This window comes from Antrostomus carolinensis, unplaced genomic scaffold (genome assembly GCF_000700745.2).
Source record: "Antrostomus carolinensis isolate BGI_N321 unplaced genomic scaffold, ASM70074v2 scaffold13883, whole genome shotgun sequence".
Classification (NCBI taxonomy): Eukaryota; Metazoa; Chordata; class Aves; order Caprimulgiformes; family Caprimulgidae; genus Antrostomus; species Antrostomus carolinensis.
Genome location: NW_010307040.1, coordinates 50,034 through 66,455, shown reverse-complemented (window position 1 = coordinate 66,455; position 16,422 = coordinate 50,034). Strand labels below are relative to the sequence as shown.

The 16,422-nt window shown below is 35.7% G+C and overlaps 1 protein-coding gene across 1 annotated transcript in view; it reads left to right on the top strand.

Moving 5' to 3' along the window:
* The first annotated feature begins 1,303 nt into the window (after positions 1-1,303).
* Positions 1,304-16,422, top strand: part of FIG4 (FIG4 phosphoinositide 5-phosphatase) — a 50,311-nt gene continuing 35,192 nt past the window's right edge. The window contains exons 1-9 of the mRNA XM_010165273.2: positions 1,304-1,310; positions 2,808-2,936; positions 4,406-4,506; positions 4,956-5,118; positions 6,294-6,391; positions 8,488-8,621; positions 10,578-10,694; positions 12,194-12,239; positions 13,839-13,987. Of these exons, the coding sequence (XP_010163575.2) occupies positions 1,304-1,310; positions 2,808-2,936; positions 4,406-4,506; positions 4,956-5,118; positions 6,294-6,391; positions 8,488-8,621; positions 10,578-10,694; positions 12,194-12,239; positions 13,839-13,987 (944 nt within the window). The remainder of the gene's footprint in view (positions 1,311-2,807; positions 2,937-4,405; positions 4,507-4,955; positions 5,119-6,293; positions 6,392-8,487; positions 8,622-10,577; positions 10,695-12,193; positions 12,240-13,838; positions 13,988-16,422) is intronic.

The following is a 16,422-nucleotide window of genomic DNA, read 5'->3' as shown; positions in this document are numbered from 1 at the left end:
AAGTGGTAAGCCAATATGCCTAATTAAACTAATGTTGTTGATAATTTAAAATATGTTCTACTTAAATTTACTTTTGAGAAACACTTGAGCCTTCTGTATTGATCGGTAGTCTCATAACAGTCGTGAGTTAATAAAAGATTACCTAAAGTGCCAATTACAGACATTGGAATTTGAGCAATGCAATTTGTAGAGGTAATTAATCATTGTTTTGTTAATTTACATTGCAACTCAGGAAGATAATTGAGCATGCTGACATTTTTCAGCAATTGATTCTTCAACTGACTTGCTAGACTCCCAATAGGAATGAATTACAAATAAAGTGGGAAGCAATAACTGATTAAGTACTAATCCTTATTATTTCATCTTGAAAAATATTGATGACAGAGGAATTGTTTGAAGTTAGTATCAACTTGATGTATGAAGCTCTATCAGGAAGTCTAAGAAAAAGTATTTATTTCAGTTGAAAACTACAGCCTTCACTTTGGATCTAATACATTTATAAGAGTATAAAGATGACCAGCCAGACATGAAAACTATTTTCTCTCCCTTTTGCTTCACACTTAAAAAAAAATTCCCCTGCAATTATTAATATTGGATTTCATTCCATTAATTAACTTTTGAATTATTTTACTTTTTAGTATTGTACATGTGACACCACTTTTTTCCGTGTTGAAACATCAGAAATAACACTGCTGCCTTTGATTCATAATGAATACATTGCTGTAAAAGTGGTCTCAAACAGCAGTGGAGATACAACTAAGCTTCTTAGATAGTCATAAAACATCATGTCTTTTAAATACATCACTGGTAAGCAAAAGAATGGGATAGAGGAAGTCTGCTACTATTTTGCTTAACACTATCAGCTTGATATGGAAGTCTGCTTAGATGCAACATAGAATCTGGAGCTGTGCTTTTATTGGTTATAAAGAGGCTCAACAACATCTCTGCATTGCCACTCTTATTTGTAGTCACGTTCTGTGTAACCTCTGTTGCATAGAAAATATAATACTGTCCTAAAGTAACTTTGGTTCTTTGAGACAGTGTGAATTGTATGACTCATCTTCTCTCTCTTCTAACCCAAAATTAATCTTGTGAGGCACTGAAGAAGGAATTTATTGGTCCTGCTTTCCATGCCTCCAGAGGGGACTCTGAAGGTCTGATAAATACATAGTCATAATACAGAAATTCCTGAAACAACCCCTGACTCAAATTTATGCAAGGCAATCTTGTATGCTGTCCACCTTTCCATTTTTGACATGCTAGAATAGACCTACACTGACTACAACTCAAATAATGATAGTGAATGTTAGGTAAGTAACTAATCATCTTTGATACTGGAACTTACTATGTTAAATAGTTGTAAACGTTATCATAGAATGATTCTCTGATCATACTGTCATTTAAAAGTTTAAAAATAAAAAGTTATACTGTATACAGTATACCCTAAATCCTATGGAAATATTGAAAGATAATCAAATAATGTATTTTCTTTTAAAGAGAAGAGACACCTTCCCACCCACCCACACAAAAAAGATGCTAGTAACATGGTCATATGTATCAGGATATCAGAAATTGTCAAATACTACAATGGCAGAAATTACCATAAGCAGTGGAGGGAGTAATAATTCCTCCTCTGCAAAGGCTCTTACTTGCACAATTCCTCAGGAATCCATACAATGGCATCATCTCTTCCATGTCTTTGTAAAAACATTGGGAGATAAAGATGCCATAATCTTGACCACATCAGCAGCATGCTGATAGCACACACAACTCCATTTCCAGCAGCAACATATCAGCAACATATCTGTTCATGTGGTAGTACACCTGTAAGAAATAGACTCCTGTCATTGAAAAACAAGTTCTCACCTGAGTAATGCTACTAGAAATGAGAAAGAGCTGACCAAGTGTTTCTGGCCAGGTTCCACTGAATGTATACACTCCTTCACCCATCGATTTTCCCTGGGATTGAGGTAGCTTGGGTGACTACATAGTAACAGTTTAACAGATGCATTTTCACCTTCAGTCTGTTGGGAGAACTCGTATTTTTCTCCCAGAAGAACATTTGGCTGCTATAATTGACATACATCCTGCTATGATATAACTCATCCTACCAGAAGCTTCATTTAAAAAAAACTAGACAAAAAGTGTAACTAATGAGTTGTTGTCCTATTCCTTCTCTTTAATATTCAGACTCATTCTGTTCTTTTCACTGCCAGTTGTCATCTTGGTCCCAATTTTTGGAACAGAAAATAGCTTAGGTTCCAGATATATCAGAAACTGAATTTTAATTTGCAGGTCTACAATAGCTGGATTTCTTGGTGTCAGTGCAAAATAGGAAAACCAGGCCAAATTATGTGACAATTGGCTTGATGTGCTTTTTCTAAAGAGGGCCCAGGCTATGCATGATCTGTCAGAGCCTAACAGATGACTCCAGAAGTGACCCAGAATTTAAAAGCTTGTAAAGTCCTCCTGTGAGAGTATTTTTGCTTTAACTGGAATTCACAGTTCCCATTAATACAATTCCTGTATTATCAAATCCTCTGCTGCTCCCACGCAGAGATCTCTTTTCAGTACTGGAAGTATCAGAAACTTCTGCATGAAGGCACTCTAATACTACAGTGACTGGTGACCATAGTAAAACTGGAAATATTTGTAAATGCTGAACTTCAGCACGTGCCTGAAGTTATTTGTGTTTGGCAGACTTCAAAGGTGCGAGTGAAGTCCAATGACCAGGATTTTAAAACAGTCCAGTGCAGGTAAGCTTGTTTCTTAATTGCTAATACATTTTCATTGTAACAACTTCCTAGGTGTATTTGGGATTTCCAGTAAGCCTTATGAAAAGTATGTATGGAATGGCAAGCTCCTGGAGGCAGTAAAAAATACTGTTCATCGTGACTGGCTGCTGTATATTATTCATGGATTCTGTGGGCAATCAAGTATCCTTTTGCTGTTGTAAAGAATGTTGGTTTATCAACTTTTTAAAAGTTCAAAGGTGTGAAATACATTCAATTATTTCTTTGTCATGTAAATACTTTTCAATCTTAGAATTATTTGTTGGCTTTTATTTTCATTACTCTTCTAGGTTTTATGGATAATTATTACGTTCTTATTATAGGGTCCTGACACAGGCAGACTCAGACATTCTCAGTGAGGGGAACTGTTTGTAAGCATGGAGTTTAGTAATAAGAACTTGAGAGGCTTTTAAGGCTCAGATGTATTTTTCACTGACATTTGAGGAAGGGAAGAGAAGCTAAACAGAACTGAATTGCTGATGTAGAAATGTTCTCTTACTAATCTCCTTTAAAACACTGAGTAACTGAGACTTGCAGAAATTCTGTTTCTGGTGAAGATGATGATAGAACTTCATGCCTGCTATGTGAAGAGAGTTCAGTAAACGCTAGAACATCTGAAAATCTTTTTTAATTACTATATATTATTTAAAATGGGTAAATGGATCTAGTAGGAGAAAAAACCCAAATGTGTATCACACTCCAAAGAAACTTACAGAGACACTATATTTTAATCATCTACAATATCATGTTCAACAGCCTGTCAACAAAATATCTGGGGAAGCAAATAAAATTATGAAGTTAAGGTTAGTGGTGTTTTTGCAAAATTTAATTTTGTTTTTTCATGATTGTAAGGCTTGGTCATTGGCTTGGTCCCCAGACAGAAAACTGGATCTGTTTTTATATACTTCCATTTCATCTGGGGTCTTACTTAATCAAAGTGGTAGCTGTGGATCTGACCACCAGCGTTATGCCTGCAGCTGCTTTGTGAGTGACAATAGTCTTCGCTCTAAGTATTTTGATGAACAAATGTCTTCTTCCCTCTTTTTCGTGCCATCCTTCTGCTAAGGAAGCAGTGATAGTCACACTAGACATCTGATTCTGTCCTTTTTTTTTATTATTATTAAAAAAAAAAAAAAGCCTAAAAGAAAACTACGACTGCATCCATAGCTGTTTGCCTACTTTTCTTCTACTTTTTAGTAGAAGAAATTTATCTACTTTTCCAGACAAATAGAGGGTGACCAGTATACCTGATATGAAAACAGGAGCTCCCAGACTTTAATCCCAGTATTCACAAAAGCAGTGTGAATCTGGTGGCTATTTCACCTCCCCTGTCACTTCATAAAATAGAGATATTTGTCTTCCATATGTTGTGAAAAATGATTGATGTATTGTAATTTAGATTCCCTGTTCAACTTTCTTCAAAACTGTTGTTGAAAAGGGCAATGCTCTCTCCCAGCTGCAAAAGAAATTTGGAAGTGGTACTCATATCTGTTAAGGAGATTTTAGTAAGTCTGATTCTGTACTTTCATACACCTTTTTTAGAATTTGTTTTTTGTTGCATGAAGTGAATGAAAAATTGCACATGACATGTAAACCTTGACTTCTCTTTCAAGAACTATTAATATACGGTCGCCCTATATACGTCACTCTGATAGCCAGAAGATCAAGCAAATTTGCTGGAACACGTTTTCTGAAACGAGGAGCAAACTGTGAGGTAAACTAAATGTGATTTTAGGGGTTCCTCTCTGCCCCAACAACGATATGAAAGCTTGAGCTTGACTGACTGGTGAACTGAAATGTTTTAGAGGATTGTTAGGGCTTTGGTTGTAAATTATGCTATTAGGTAGTGTTATCACAGCTATCACTACCTTTTTAGTTCAGGTAATAAGGCTGTTCTTAAAATAATAAGTCTTAACCGACATTTCTTCTTTTTTTTTTTTTTTACGTTTAAAGATAATGTTATTTTCCAAGTAGTGAAAAAAGTAAATAAATCTGATGATATATGTTTAGAGACAGATGATATTTTAACCTACAGTGGTGTTCTCACTGCTATGATTTTTGTATTTTACAGTTTAATTGTTCTCTGTAATGATCAGTTCTCTGTAACACCTGCAGCTCTGAAGTGTCATGTCTACATCATATGTGTGTTCCTGTTTGTTTCAGGGAGATGTTGCTAATGAAGTGGAAACTGAACAAATACTTTATGATGCTTCAGTTATGTCATTTTCTGCAGGAAGTTATTCTTCCTATGTTCAGGTTCGAGGATCTGTCCCCCTGTACTGGTCTCAAGATATTTCAACTATGATGCCTAAGCCACCCATAACGTGTATGTACAAATTATTCTTTGTGGCAGTTTATGGTTAGCACTGTGTCCTAAAAGAACACCTGAGAGCGTAAGTGAAAAACTAGATTTGCAAAAATTTTCAATTTTTCTATGCATTTGTTCTTTGGGAACCTATAATTTCAGGTAAATTAATATCTTCATAATAAATGTCATGGCAAACAAACATTCAACCATATAAAAAGCTGCATTTGATGAAATTAAATAGAAAAAAATCACCATCTCAGACTTCACATTCAGCAGTGGAATACAAAAAAATTCCGTTTGAGGGTGTCCACTTTCTTTGTGTGAGGCCTGGTGAGGCCACATCTGGAATATTGTGCCCAGTTCTGGGCCCCACAGTTCAAGGAGGACAGGGAACTGCTTGAGAGAGTCCAATGCTGAGCCACCAAGATGATTAAGGGAGTGGAGCATCTCCCTTATGAGGAAAGGCTGAGGGAGCTGGGGCTCTTTAGTATGGAGAAGAGGAGACTGAGGGGTGACCTCATTAATGTTTATAAATATGTTAAGGGCAAATGTCATGAGGATGGAGCCAGGCTCTTCTCAGTGATGCCCAATGACAGGACAAGGGGCAATGGGTGTAAGCTGGAACACAGGAGGTTCTGCTTAAACTTGAGAAGAAACTTCTTTACAGTGAGTGTGAAGGAGCACTGGAACAGCCTGCCCAGGGAGGTTGTGGAGGCTCCTTCTCTGGAGACATTCAAGACCCGCCTGGGCGCCTTCCTGTGTGATCTCATTTAGGTTCCTGCTTTGGCAGGGGGATTGGACTGGATGATCTTTCGAGGTCCCTTCCAAACCCTGACATTCTGTGATTTGTGCTTATTATTTTGTATACAAAGTTAGCTACTTTGTACTACTAATCTTAATATTGTGGATACAGTTTTGAACCTGTTGAAAATGGTGGAAAACATCTGAGCTAAGTTTAATGGGGTCAGCATAATTGCACTTTGTAAGCCTCTCATGAAAGTTTTGGTTAAGAAGTCGCTTCCAATTTGCAAAAGGGAAGATTTATTTTTAACAGCCTTTGCATGAAAAGAGGGGAGAGTATGTTACTGTATCGTTACTATTAGAGAATTAGTATGTATTTTGTGACAAATAGTTCTAAGGGAAAATTGTTTAAGTTCACTTAATATAGTCCTGAATATATGTATTTGTTGCAGTGGACCAAGCAGATCCTTTTGCACATGTTGCTGCTCTTCACTTTGACCAAATGCTTCAGAGATTTGGCTCTCCCATTATTATTTTGAATCTTGTGAAGGTACAATATTTTTAATATGTTCTGTATGTTTTCTAATTTTTAATATGATGCTTATTTCTGTACAGTTTCTGTGTAATTTTACTTGTGTTCTAAACTCATGCTAGCTTATAAATGACATATTTTCTTCATAAATCTCATCCTACATGGGATAGTACATAGCTCTAACTGCTTCCACTACAGCCCTTCAAAAAAAAGGAGTTTCCCACGTTGATAGACTTCTTCTAATATCCTTTCACTGTTGTTTTCAAGTTTTTGCTATTACTTCTTAGATGTGAGTAAGTCCAAATAAATATGCTACTAAACTTAATTTAGCACCAAAAAAATGATAAAACAGTAATGTTCCATGCAAAGTGAGCTTTGTAGGCTTCTTGACACAGGAAACGGATTTATTTGAAATATTACGGTAAAGACTTATCTTCTGTTGTTTGTTCGGTCTGGTAGAGTCATCAAAGTACGAGTAGGAGAGAAAACTGAAGCATCTGATGCCAACTAATGGGCAGTGGCAGTAGGGCTGGACTAACAGGAAGAGTTTAATGATTGCTACACTAATTCAGTTCATTGCTGTGTGAGGGGCTGTGGTACAAAGCCTGGATTCTGGGTGGCACTAATTTTGTTTATTACATCTTGTATTGCTGTTGGGGTTTGTTTTATTTTGTTGTTTTCTGTTCTGATCCAGCCATTTTCTGTGATGGTGTCTGTTTCGACATTTGAGTTTAATTTGTTGGTTTGTTTTGCTTGAATCATATCTTATTTCTTTTTAATCTTGAAAAAAATTATTTAATTTATCATGTTGTAGAACCGTATTCAGTAGGAAAAAAGGATCTTTTATGTGCATGTAGGATCTGTTCCTAGTATAAAAAAAATAGGAAAAATACAAAAGGAAGGCTTTTAAAACTCTTAAGTTGTTATAAATGGCAACTAGATAACCTATTTCTAGAAACTTACCTGTGGTAGGAGTGCTTTTAAGACTCTCCAAGAGTCTGTGGAATCAACTTAGGATACCATTTGTTGACAAGAAAATTATTTTATCTCTTGCAGCCATAGCTTTCAAAAGACACATGAATCATTACATACTTAGATTCACAGGGCTTTTGATATGGTAGCTGAAAATTTGTCTCTTTATTTCCTTCTCTGTAGATGCTCAATATTCAGATGCTAAAATTCATGTTCCTTTGTTACTTTAGGTACTCCTTGGGGGGCAGGGTGGGAAACGTGGGGGGAAAGCCCCCAAACCTCAGCACCTTTTTTTGGATGTTGCTGTTGCTTTTACACAAATGCTAAATGTTTCTATCTCCAGTACTTTTATTATTTGATTTCTTAAATGTCAGTGAAGCATAAATCTATGTCCTCCTGTATCTGTCTATCCTAGAAACTTAGAATCATAGAATAGTTTGGGTTGGAAGGGACCTTTAAAGGTCATCTCATCCAACCCTCAACTTGTTAACTAGTAATGAATGTATTAGGCTTCCTTTGGCATTTTTTTTGACTGCTATTATATATTTAAAGCAGTTTCTATAACTTAAGTTCAGTATAGGTTTTAGTTTCGATGAAGTTGAGCAGAAAGCTGTACTAATATATAGAGTACCAAAACATGGTATATTCAGAGAATGGCAAGATAATTCTAATTTTTTTAAATTATTGAAAGGTAGATGGGAGCTGTTGTTCCCCATCTCCTGTCATTAATGGAGAAGAATTTGCCTGGGTCCTCTTGTATCCCAGAACTGAATGGGATACTTTCCTTTCTGTCTGTCTTTTCCTTCTCTCTTGTCTTTGTCCATTTCTTCTGTCTTATCACTTTTGTTTCCTTGTGCTCTTCTTTGCTCTTATTGGGTTCTGTTTTTCAGCCAGTGATTATGCACAGTTGAGATGGGTGACTTTTACTACTGATACAGATAAATTGTCAAACACCCAGAATATTTGGATTTTTCTGTCTCTTCTATTCTTAATTTAATTGTACTAGCTATAAAGAACTGCCTGCTGGTGTTACAGCTTCCACTTTTTGTTTCTGTTACACATACACATATGTGCATGTATACAGGTTACGTACATTTATTAATGAAAATTGTAATAATAACTTCACTTTTTTCTTGCTAAAGGAACGTGAAAAAAGAAAGCATGAAAGGATTCTTAGTGAAGAGCTTGTTGCTGCTGTGACATATCTCAACCAGTTCTTACCCCCAGAGCATGCAATTATATATATACCCTGGGATATGGCCAAATACACTAAAAGGTAGAAAAGATCCTTCTTTGTACTAGTGCTCTTGGCCACAATACAAATAGCTGCATGCTACTATCGCTCTTTTCAGTGGAATGTAGATTAAGAATGATGGGAGAATTTTATTAAGATCTAAGGATAGAATAAAACCTCAGCTTTATGGAGGATTTTTTATGTTTTCTATGGTTTCTTACCAAAGTGGAGCAAGGCCTGGAAACTTTGAAATTCTCTGCAAAGGAAAATTTTAGAGAAAAGCCATAAAAAACCAATCAACATTAACTTTTTATTCTGAAGTAGTCAAAACACTGCATTTTGTCAGGTGTTCCATTTCAGTCATTGAATTTATTGAGTTACAAGATATTGGAAAACAAGGGGTTTCTTATCAATCAGTCTCTTCCATTTCCTCTTCCAAAAGGAAATGAGGACATTAATTTCAATGTTTTAAAGCACTTAGATTATTAGGAGTATATATCTTAGAAAGGCAAATATATTCTTTGAATATTCTATATTCTTTTTTGGACAATAGAATGCTGTACTGGTATCATGTGAAAAGGGTCAACGTTTTCCTAAATGTAGAAATGTTTACAAGACACAAACATTTTAAATCTGCAATTATAGTTTGCTATTCTTAAGTAAAACACAACTCAGTTGTAAAGTTCTCTGACCTGCATATGTCTACTGTATCTTACAATGCCAAAAATTCTAGAAGAATGATAGGAGGAGTTGGATCAACTTTCAGGTATCTGTTACTGTATCAGTAACAATGGAAAAACTCATGTGGTTCAAAGGGCAGGAATACAGTTAATGTTTGTCAATAAAATCTTATTAAAAAAGTTTTGGAAAACAATCCTTTTTCGCTGTTTGACATTACAGGTTGGTTGATATAGTTGGTCATGTGGAAGTGAAACTCTTACTTTAAAATCTGATGTGGTTTCACGCTACATTTTTATTCTAAAATGGCATTGTGTACAGTTAGGTGTATATGCAATTGTTTGTGTTATCATTAAATAGCAAATCTCAAAATAAGACTAGATGCAAGTTCTTGGGTTTCCTATGGAGTGATGCTGATGAAGATTAGTGGTCTCCCTATATGGGAAATGGTACTAGGTGATTGAAGGATTCCCCTTCTAGCTTTAAGCTTGAGGTATATTTATAATACATATCCACTCTAGTACAGATATAAAAAACACCTGAGGATTTTGAACAAGATTATGTATTTATGGAAGCAAGAGATATTTAGGAATGGAAGATAATGTATACTTCTGCCTAAAGAATTTACAATTTCAGGAATACCGAGAACACGTTTGCTTTAATGTGTAGTTTTGAATTAAGTTTGTTGGAAAGTAGTACCAGTGGAAATGTTCCAAAATATTGGTTCCATCTCGATATAAGCAATCTTTAAAAAATAAATAATTGGTTTTGTTACTTGAAATGTAAACACTGTAATAAAAACTTTGAAAATAAGATTATGAGTAAACAGAAGTCAAAGTCCCCAGCAATGGATGGATGGATGCTCTGATCTGAGCAGGAGGCGCAGGACATTGTGAAGGCCACACACAGAAACAGAAAAAAACCAGCACCTTGCAAACAAAATGAGGGAATATGATTTAGCATAATCATATATCCTTTTCTGCCTCATTCTTATTTGGTGAATCATAGAAAGTTTGGGAGAGGAAAATTAGTATCATATAAAAAATTAGAAGTTTTAGATTTTTCAAGTCTTCCACTTCTAGTTTATGCAAAATGATTTATTAATAAATAAACAGAATTGCTCAGGTACCATTAGTGTCTGTTTCCTAAGTCTGTAAAATCTAAGAAAACTATAGACATAATTATTGTTGGATAAATAAAGTTATGATGTGAGTCTGTCTTTAAATAAATTTTGTTAGTAAAAGTCTTTCCAAACAGTGAAAAATTTTTTAGTATTAATGTATCTTGACTGTGGTTTTTTTTTTTTTCCCCTCTCCTCAGCAAACTTTGCAATGTCCTTGATAGACTGAATGTGATTGCAGAAAGTGTAGTAAAGAAGACTGGATTTTTTGTAAATCGACCTGATTCCTACTGTAGTATCTTGCGGCCAGATGAAAAGTACGTATAATGTAATTGATGCATAATGAATACCATCTGTTCCTTGGAGAGTTCTCTACAATTTCTCTGTCTATTGCATTATTTCTTATTTTAAGGCTTAAATTAATATGAAAAAATATACTTAGTTATGAAGTTACAGCTAAAAGGACTGTAGTCAGGGGCACATGCTAAGAAATACTAATACACTGGAAAATCTATAGAGAGTACAGTTATGCTGCGGCTGTTTTACTTATAACAAATTCTCATTTCAAACCATTATTTGTAACTTGTAATCTATGCCATGTGTGTTTATATAGTTTTGGGGTTTTTTTTTCACTCTAACCCAAGGATTCCTAAATTTGAGGGTAAATTTAGCAAAGCAGTGACCATTTGGAAATTAACAGGTGGCTTCTTTTGAGGCATATTAATAAGATAAGTATAATCTAAAAGTTGCTGAGTCTGGTGTTTTCCAATGGATTTTATGGTATTCATACATACAAAATTTAAAACTTTTTTTACTAGAAACTGTATTTGCTTAGACTGCTGTACAAGTACAGTGATTTAATCGGCTGAATTCTCTCAAGTCCTAAAAATATAGAAGAAAAATAACTTCCACATTAAAAGTTCAATAAGTTTTTGATTCAAGTTTTCATATTAGGGACCTAATTCATCACTGCCCAAATGGGTGTTCATGTTTTACATTAAGAGCATCCTTACCTTTTAGCTTATCTTCACTTAGAAATAGTCTGAGCTAAAGCTCTCATAGGCTCTCTTAGAGCTTTTCTCTGCCATGCAGTGCAGTAAATGTGGTGACTGCAAGGCAGCATGAACAAGATCAGTGCCTCCATGTAATGCTGTGTTCTGCAGAAGTAGTTTGGTGGATCTTAAGCGTGGTATATAGGCTTGCCATAGCAGTGCTGCGGTCAGGCTAGGTAACCCTGCTACCCTGAAAATACTCAGAAGTTCAGGGTTTACTTGCACCAAGCATAACTGTTCTTCTACCTCAAAATGTTATTAATTTCTGATTCATGTTCTCTGGCTCTGGGGTACAGCTAAGACCTGTACAGAACTGCAAGGCATGGACAATATGTATGTATGTGTTCAGCATGTGTGCCTAGAACTGGTATGAGGGTGAGATTTACATCAACCAGCTTGTGCTACAGTGTATGTTTTGCCTCTACCTTCCAGTCATTGGCATTGTACCTGCTGTCATTTTTGCGTACTCAAGACCCGATCTAGCAATGCTTGTGTTGCTGTTTTATGTGGAGCAAAGGAAAGATTTTGTGTGCCTTTGGAATATTTCTATTTTCAGGCTAGATTTTTTTCACGATGCAGTTTAAATACAAAGATCTTACTATTGCATGGAGCTTTCACTGCTTTCCACTATTCAGGGGTATTCAATTTGCTCTGTGGTAGGTTTTTAATTGTCACCCTTTTTCACTGATCAGATCAATACATGGTATGATCTGATTTTTTTTTTTTAATGATTTGTAAGTAATTCTGTTTTGTTTCCCTCTCAGGTGGAATGAACTAGGAGGTTATGTTGCTTCCACTGGTCGCTTGCAGGTACTAAAATATACTTTATTAATTCATAGTTACAGTGATGCAGATCAGCACTTCCAAAGCACCAGTGAACCATTTCACTTAAATAGCCAGCTGGTGATTCACAGATTGTTCTTAAATTAATATTTATAGTAAACAGCATTATTGCAATCCATCCCAGAAACCCAATTGGGAAATAGAGCTTAAAGTTCTTGGGTGGTGACACAAAACTTTATGCTGTTGGAACTGTATTTTTGCTGGAGGCAGTCTGAGAAATGCTCATATTTTAAACTAGTTTCCATTAGTACTTCGTTTGTAGTAGTAGTAGTACAACTATTAGCAGCAGCATTTTAACGAACAGCATAATACAGTGTTAGATAGAAGTGAGGAATAAACATACTTAGGTCTGATGACATATTCATACACATGAAAATGGCTTATTACAAGCATTTTCAGCACTGCAGAGTATTCTATACATTGTTGTAATTTCCATCACTAAAAGAAAATACAACCAGAAAGACTGCTTTCTTTAAGGTCAGAAAAGTGCTGACTGAACTGTGGAGTAACAGATTTGTACCTGAATGTTATGATTGTATACTCTGAACACAGGATGTGTTCTTAAGAAGCATTAGTTGCTTTTGACTTACCTCATAATTTTGTGGTTCATGTAAGTTGGAAAGCATATGACCATTGTTTTACTAGCTGATCACTGGGATATGTTTCTTGAGGGCAGATAAATGGCAAAGTAGATAGAATTTGATCTATTTTAAAGTAAAACATATCAATGCTAGCTAGATTTTTTTTTTTTTTAATATTAGTCTTGCAGGTTTACCTGTATTGAGGGTATGATTATTTTATCTATCTTTCAATGTAATAGTTTGAGGTAGTCACCATAGGCATACTATGTAAGCAATTGGGTCACAGTTGATCTTGTTTTGGAATATACATCTTGTGAGTCGTATCCAAGAAGTACTGCTATATTAAGATAATAGTTTAGCTGGCTAGGTTGTATGTAGCCACATATATTTGAGCAGACGAATCCCCCATCCTGTTATATTAAAATATGATTCTTGCAGCTGTTTGTATTATAAAATAACTTTGTGTGCATTATGGAATTGAAAAATGGTGGTATAAGCAGCATAAAAGAATATGTGCGTGGCTGTGACCTTCAACAAAATGTTTGTGTAGGTTGCTCCAGATATGGAAAGCTTAAAATAAAAGCTCCATCACAATAGAACCAAAGCAAGCTGAAAGCATGCTTTATTTTTTGCAGTAGTTGCAGCATACTTAAAAATAAGGCCACCTTCACTGAAATAACACAGCCTTTCTTTTTACAGTAGATCTTTAGAGCTGTTTGTAAGTTGAAGGAGTGATGCAATTTGTGTGATGACAGAAACAAGAATATTTTGAAAGTAGGGCCTACAGCAGTTTAATGTAGCTTGCTAGAGAAAAATTGCTTTTTAATATTTTTTAAAAAATATCTTTGCTTAAATTTTTGTGAACTGACATAAAATTCAGTATTTGAGATTTGACAAGTCTTGGAGAATAGGAAAAAGAAGTAATAATCATGAGTGCAGTAATTTGTTAATTAAGAAAAGTCTCTTATTTGGATTGCTTTGCCAGACTGGACTTCTGCGAACCAATTGTGTGGACTGTTTGGATCGCACTAACACAGCCCAATTCATGGTGGGAAAATGTGCTTTGGCATACCAACTCTATTCGTTGGGATTGATCGATAAACCTAATTTACAATTTGATACAGATGCTGTTAGGTAAGATATATTAATAAAGTGTGCCATGGTTTTATTTTTTTAATACTGTGTCGAGAGATTTAGGAAAAGTATACCTATATAGAAGGAGAGTGCAGTTCTTTCTTTTGGAATGATTTAACAGTGTTTATTCATGCAAGTTTTAAAAAAAACGTCCATAGTTGAAATTTTCTTGAGAAAATCTGGTCACACTGAAAATTTGCTTTTCTGGAAAAGTAGGTTAATCAGACTTCTTACAACAAAACTGCTTTACTTCATTCTCTTTACATGCCTAAACTTAAAGCAAAGAGTTTCTCTTTTAAATGAATGCAACAAAAACCTCACCCCAGTCTTTTACACTTACTTCACTTGCTTGAAACAAAATGTAAAAAAAAACCCAAGAAAAGAAACCTGAAATAAGTGCATGCTTTTATGGAGAATGCCAAACTGGTATTTGTATAGAAGTACATCTTACCTTGCTATTTCCTATTTTTCCTTTGGAAAAATTTTGTGCTTTTTGATTCATTGCAGAAAAGTTTTCAGCGAAGTTGTTCTCTCAGATCAAATATTAACAATGCTTATTCAAGCATCCTCAAACCACTTGAGAAAAGCCAGCATTTCAATTGAAATGCTCTGGTGGTCAGGGGGAACTAAGCTATTTGACTTCTGAATATGCTTCAGAAATTAATGTAAGAGTCTTTTAGTTGTTTTGGATTTATTCATTATACCTGCTGTGACTGTGAAACTTATGGCCTCATTGCTGGTTTTGACTAGTGGTTTGTTAGTTTTAGAACATGGAGATGTAACTTGTATTTCAAAAAAGACAAAGTTCTCAGTCTCCCCACCCCTTTACTCAAGACGTACCCTTCAGCTTTTCTCCTTCTCCCATTAGCTTTGAGCACTTCCCTGGTGCCAGGAGCAGGTACGTGCCACAGAATCTATCTCACCTGCCACATGTTGGCTCACTGTGCGAGGAGTGGCTCCTGGCCTCTGCCTGAGGCTGGCTTCCTCAGTGTGCTAGAAATACCTCTCATCCACCATGTCGCAGCTTCTGAGTGCTGCATGCTTATCTCTGGGAACAAGCAACTGCTGCTGCAAACGCCAGTTCCTGTGCAAACACCAGTTCCTGTGCAGCAGACTTGGAAATTGGGACTGTTGGGAATCTAACTAGAAGTCAAGACAAGTCTCTTATCTCCACTCTCTGTGGTGTCCTCTACAAGCTACCACTTATTTCAGCTCTTCAGCTGCATTTTACTATCTTCCCTTAAGCTTCACTACGTTTCCCCTTCCTCTTCCCTTCCCATATTTCCTCTGCTGCTTCATGCTGCAAGTATCCCATGTTTCCTGTCTATTTTCTTCTCTCCCTTTTGTTCCCTCTCTATGCCCCAACCACCCAAATTTCCATCTCTTACCATCATCTGTTAAGACTATAGTGCTTTGTCTCTGATTTTCCTGATACTTTATTTCTCATTATCTCTCTGAAATGCAGTTATTAGTCTGGCATAAAAGGTTACTTTTATCTGGCCACATTTTACTTGCTTTTTTCTTCTCTGTTGCACTAGATATATGCCTGTCTGAAACTGATTTTGTCATCTGTTAAGACTTGTTTCTGAATTACTAGGTTCAGAATAATTTAAAAAACCCTACTTCATGATACAACAAATTCTGAAGACTGGCATGTGCTGTACCATCTTTCCAGTGTTCAGTCCTTCACTTTGACCTCCTGCATACTTGTTCCTTGCAGTTGTCTCACATCGAGTGTCTGCTTCCTGCATACTCTTCTTCTTCATTACATTCTTCTAATTGGCCAAAAGGATAATCTGTAACAGTCTGTCCTCCTTAACTTAGCTGCTGTGTCTGAAATACTAACTTCTCTTCATCACGTTCTTTGACTTTCCTTCTTATACTTCTGATTTTTCTCATATGGTTTCACTGACTGGCTACAATCCAGAATTTCTATTGAACTAGGTTTCTGAAATAAGCATTTTTTTTTCAGTTGGCCATCCTGAAGGATGAAGAAACCATGCATCTTGAACAGTCCAGCTTTGAGTCTAGCAAGGTTAATCTTCTTAATGACTTTGTTGCACCTGACCATTTCTGCGAGCTATATTTCTTAGTGATTCCTTTACTGTAATTGTTGTCCTATCTAGGAAATTTCCTAGACAAGGTGTATATTACCAGCTTATTTTAGCCTATATATTTAACTGCTTTTCTCTCTAGAGAAGACTAGTCTTTATTTGAGTGCAGGCTTAATATTTTGAGGCTGTGGAAGGGTAACTTAATTCTACAAGTCCTTTCCAAATCAAGTGGATCAATATCCTTAATGAATTTAAAGTTGTCTGCTTTTTGTGAGTCTTTATCACAGGGTCATTGCAACTCTGTTCATTAATCCCCCGTGGCTGACTAGGAAATTTCTGAAATTTTCCTTTTACCTACCAGTTGTTGTCTTCAAACAGTTT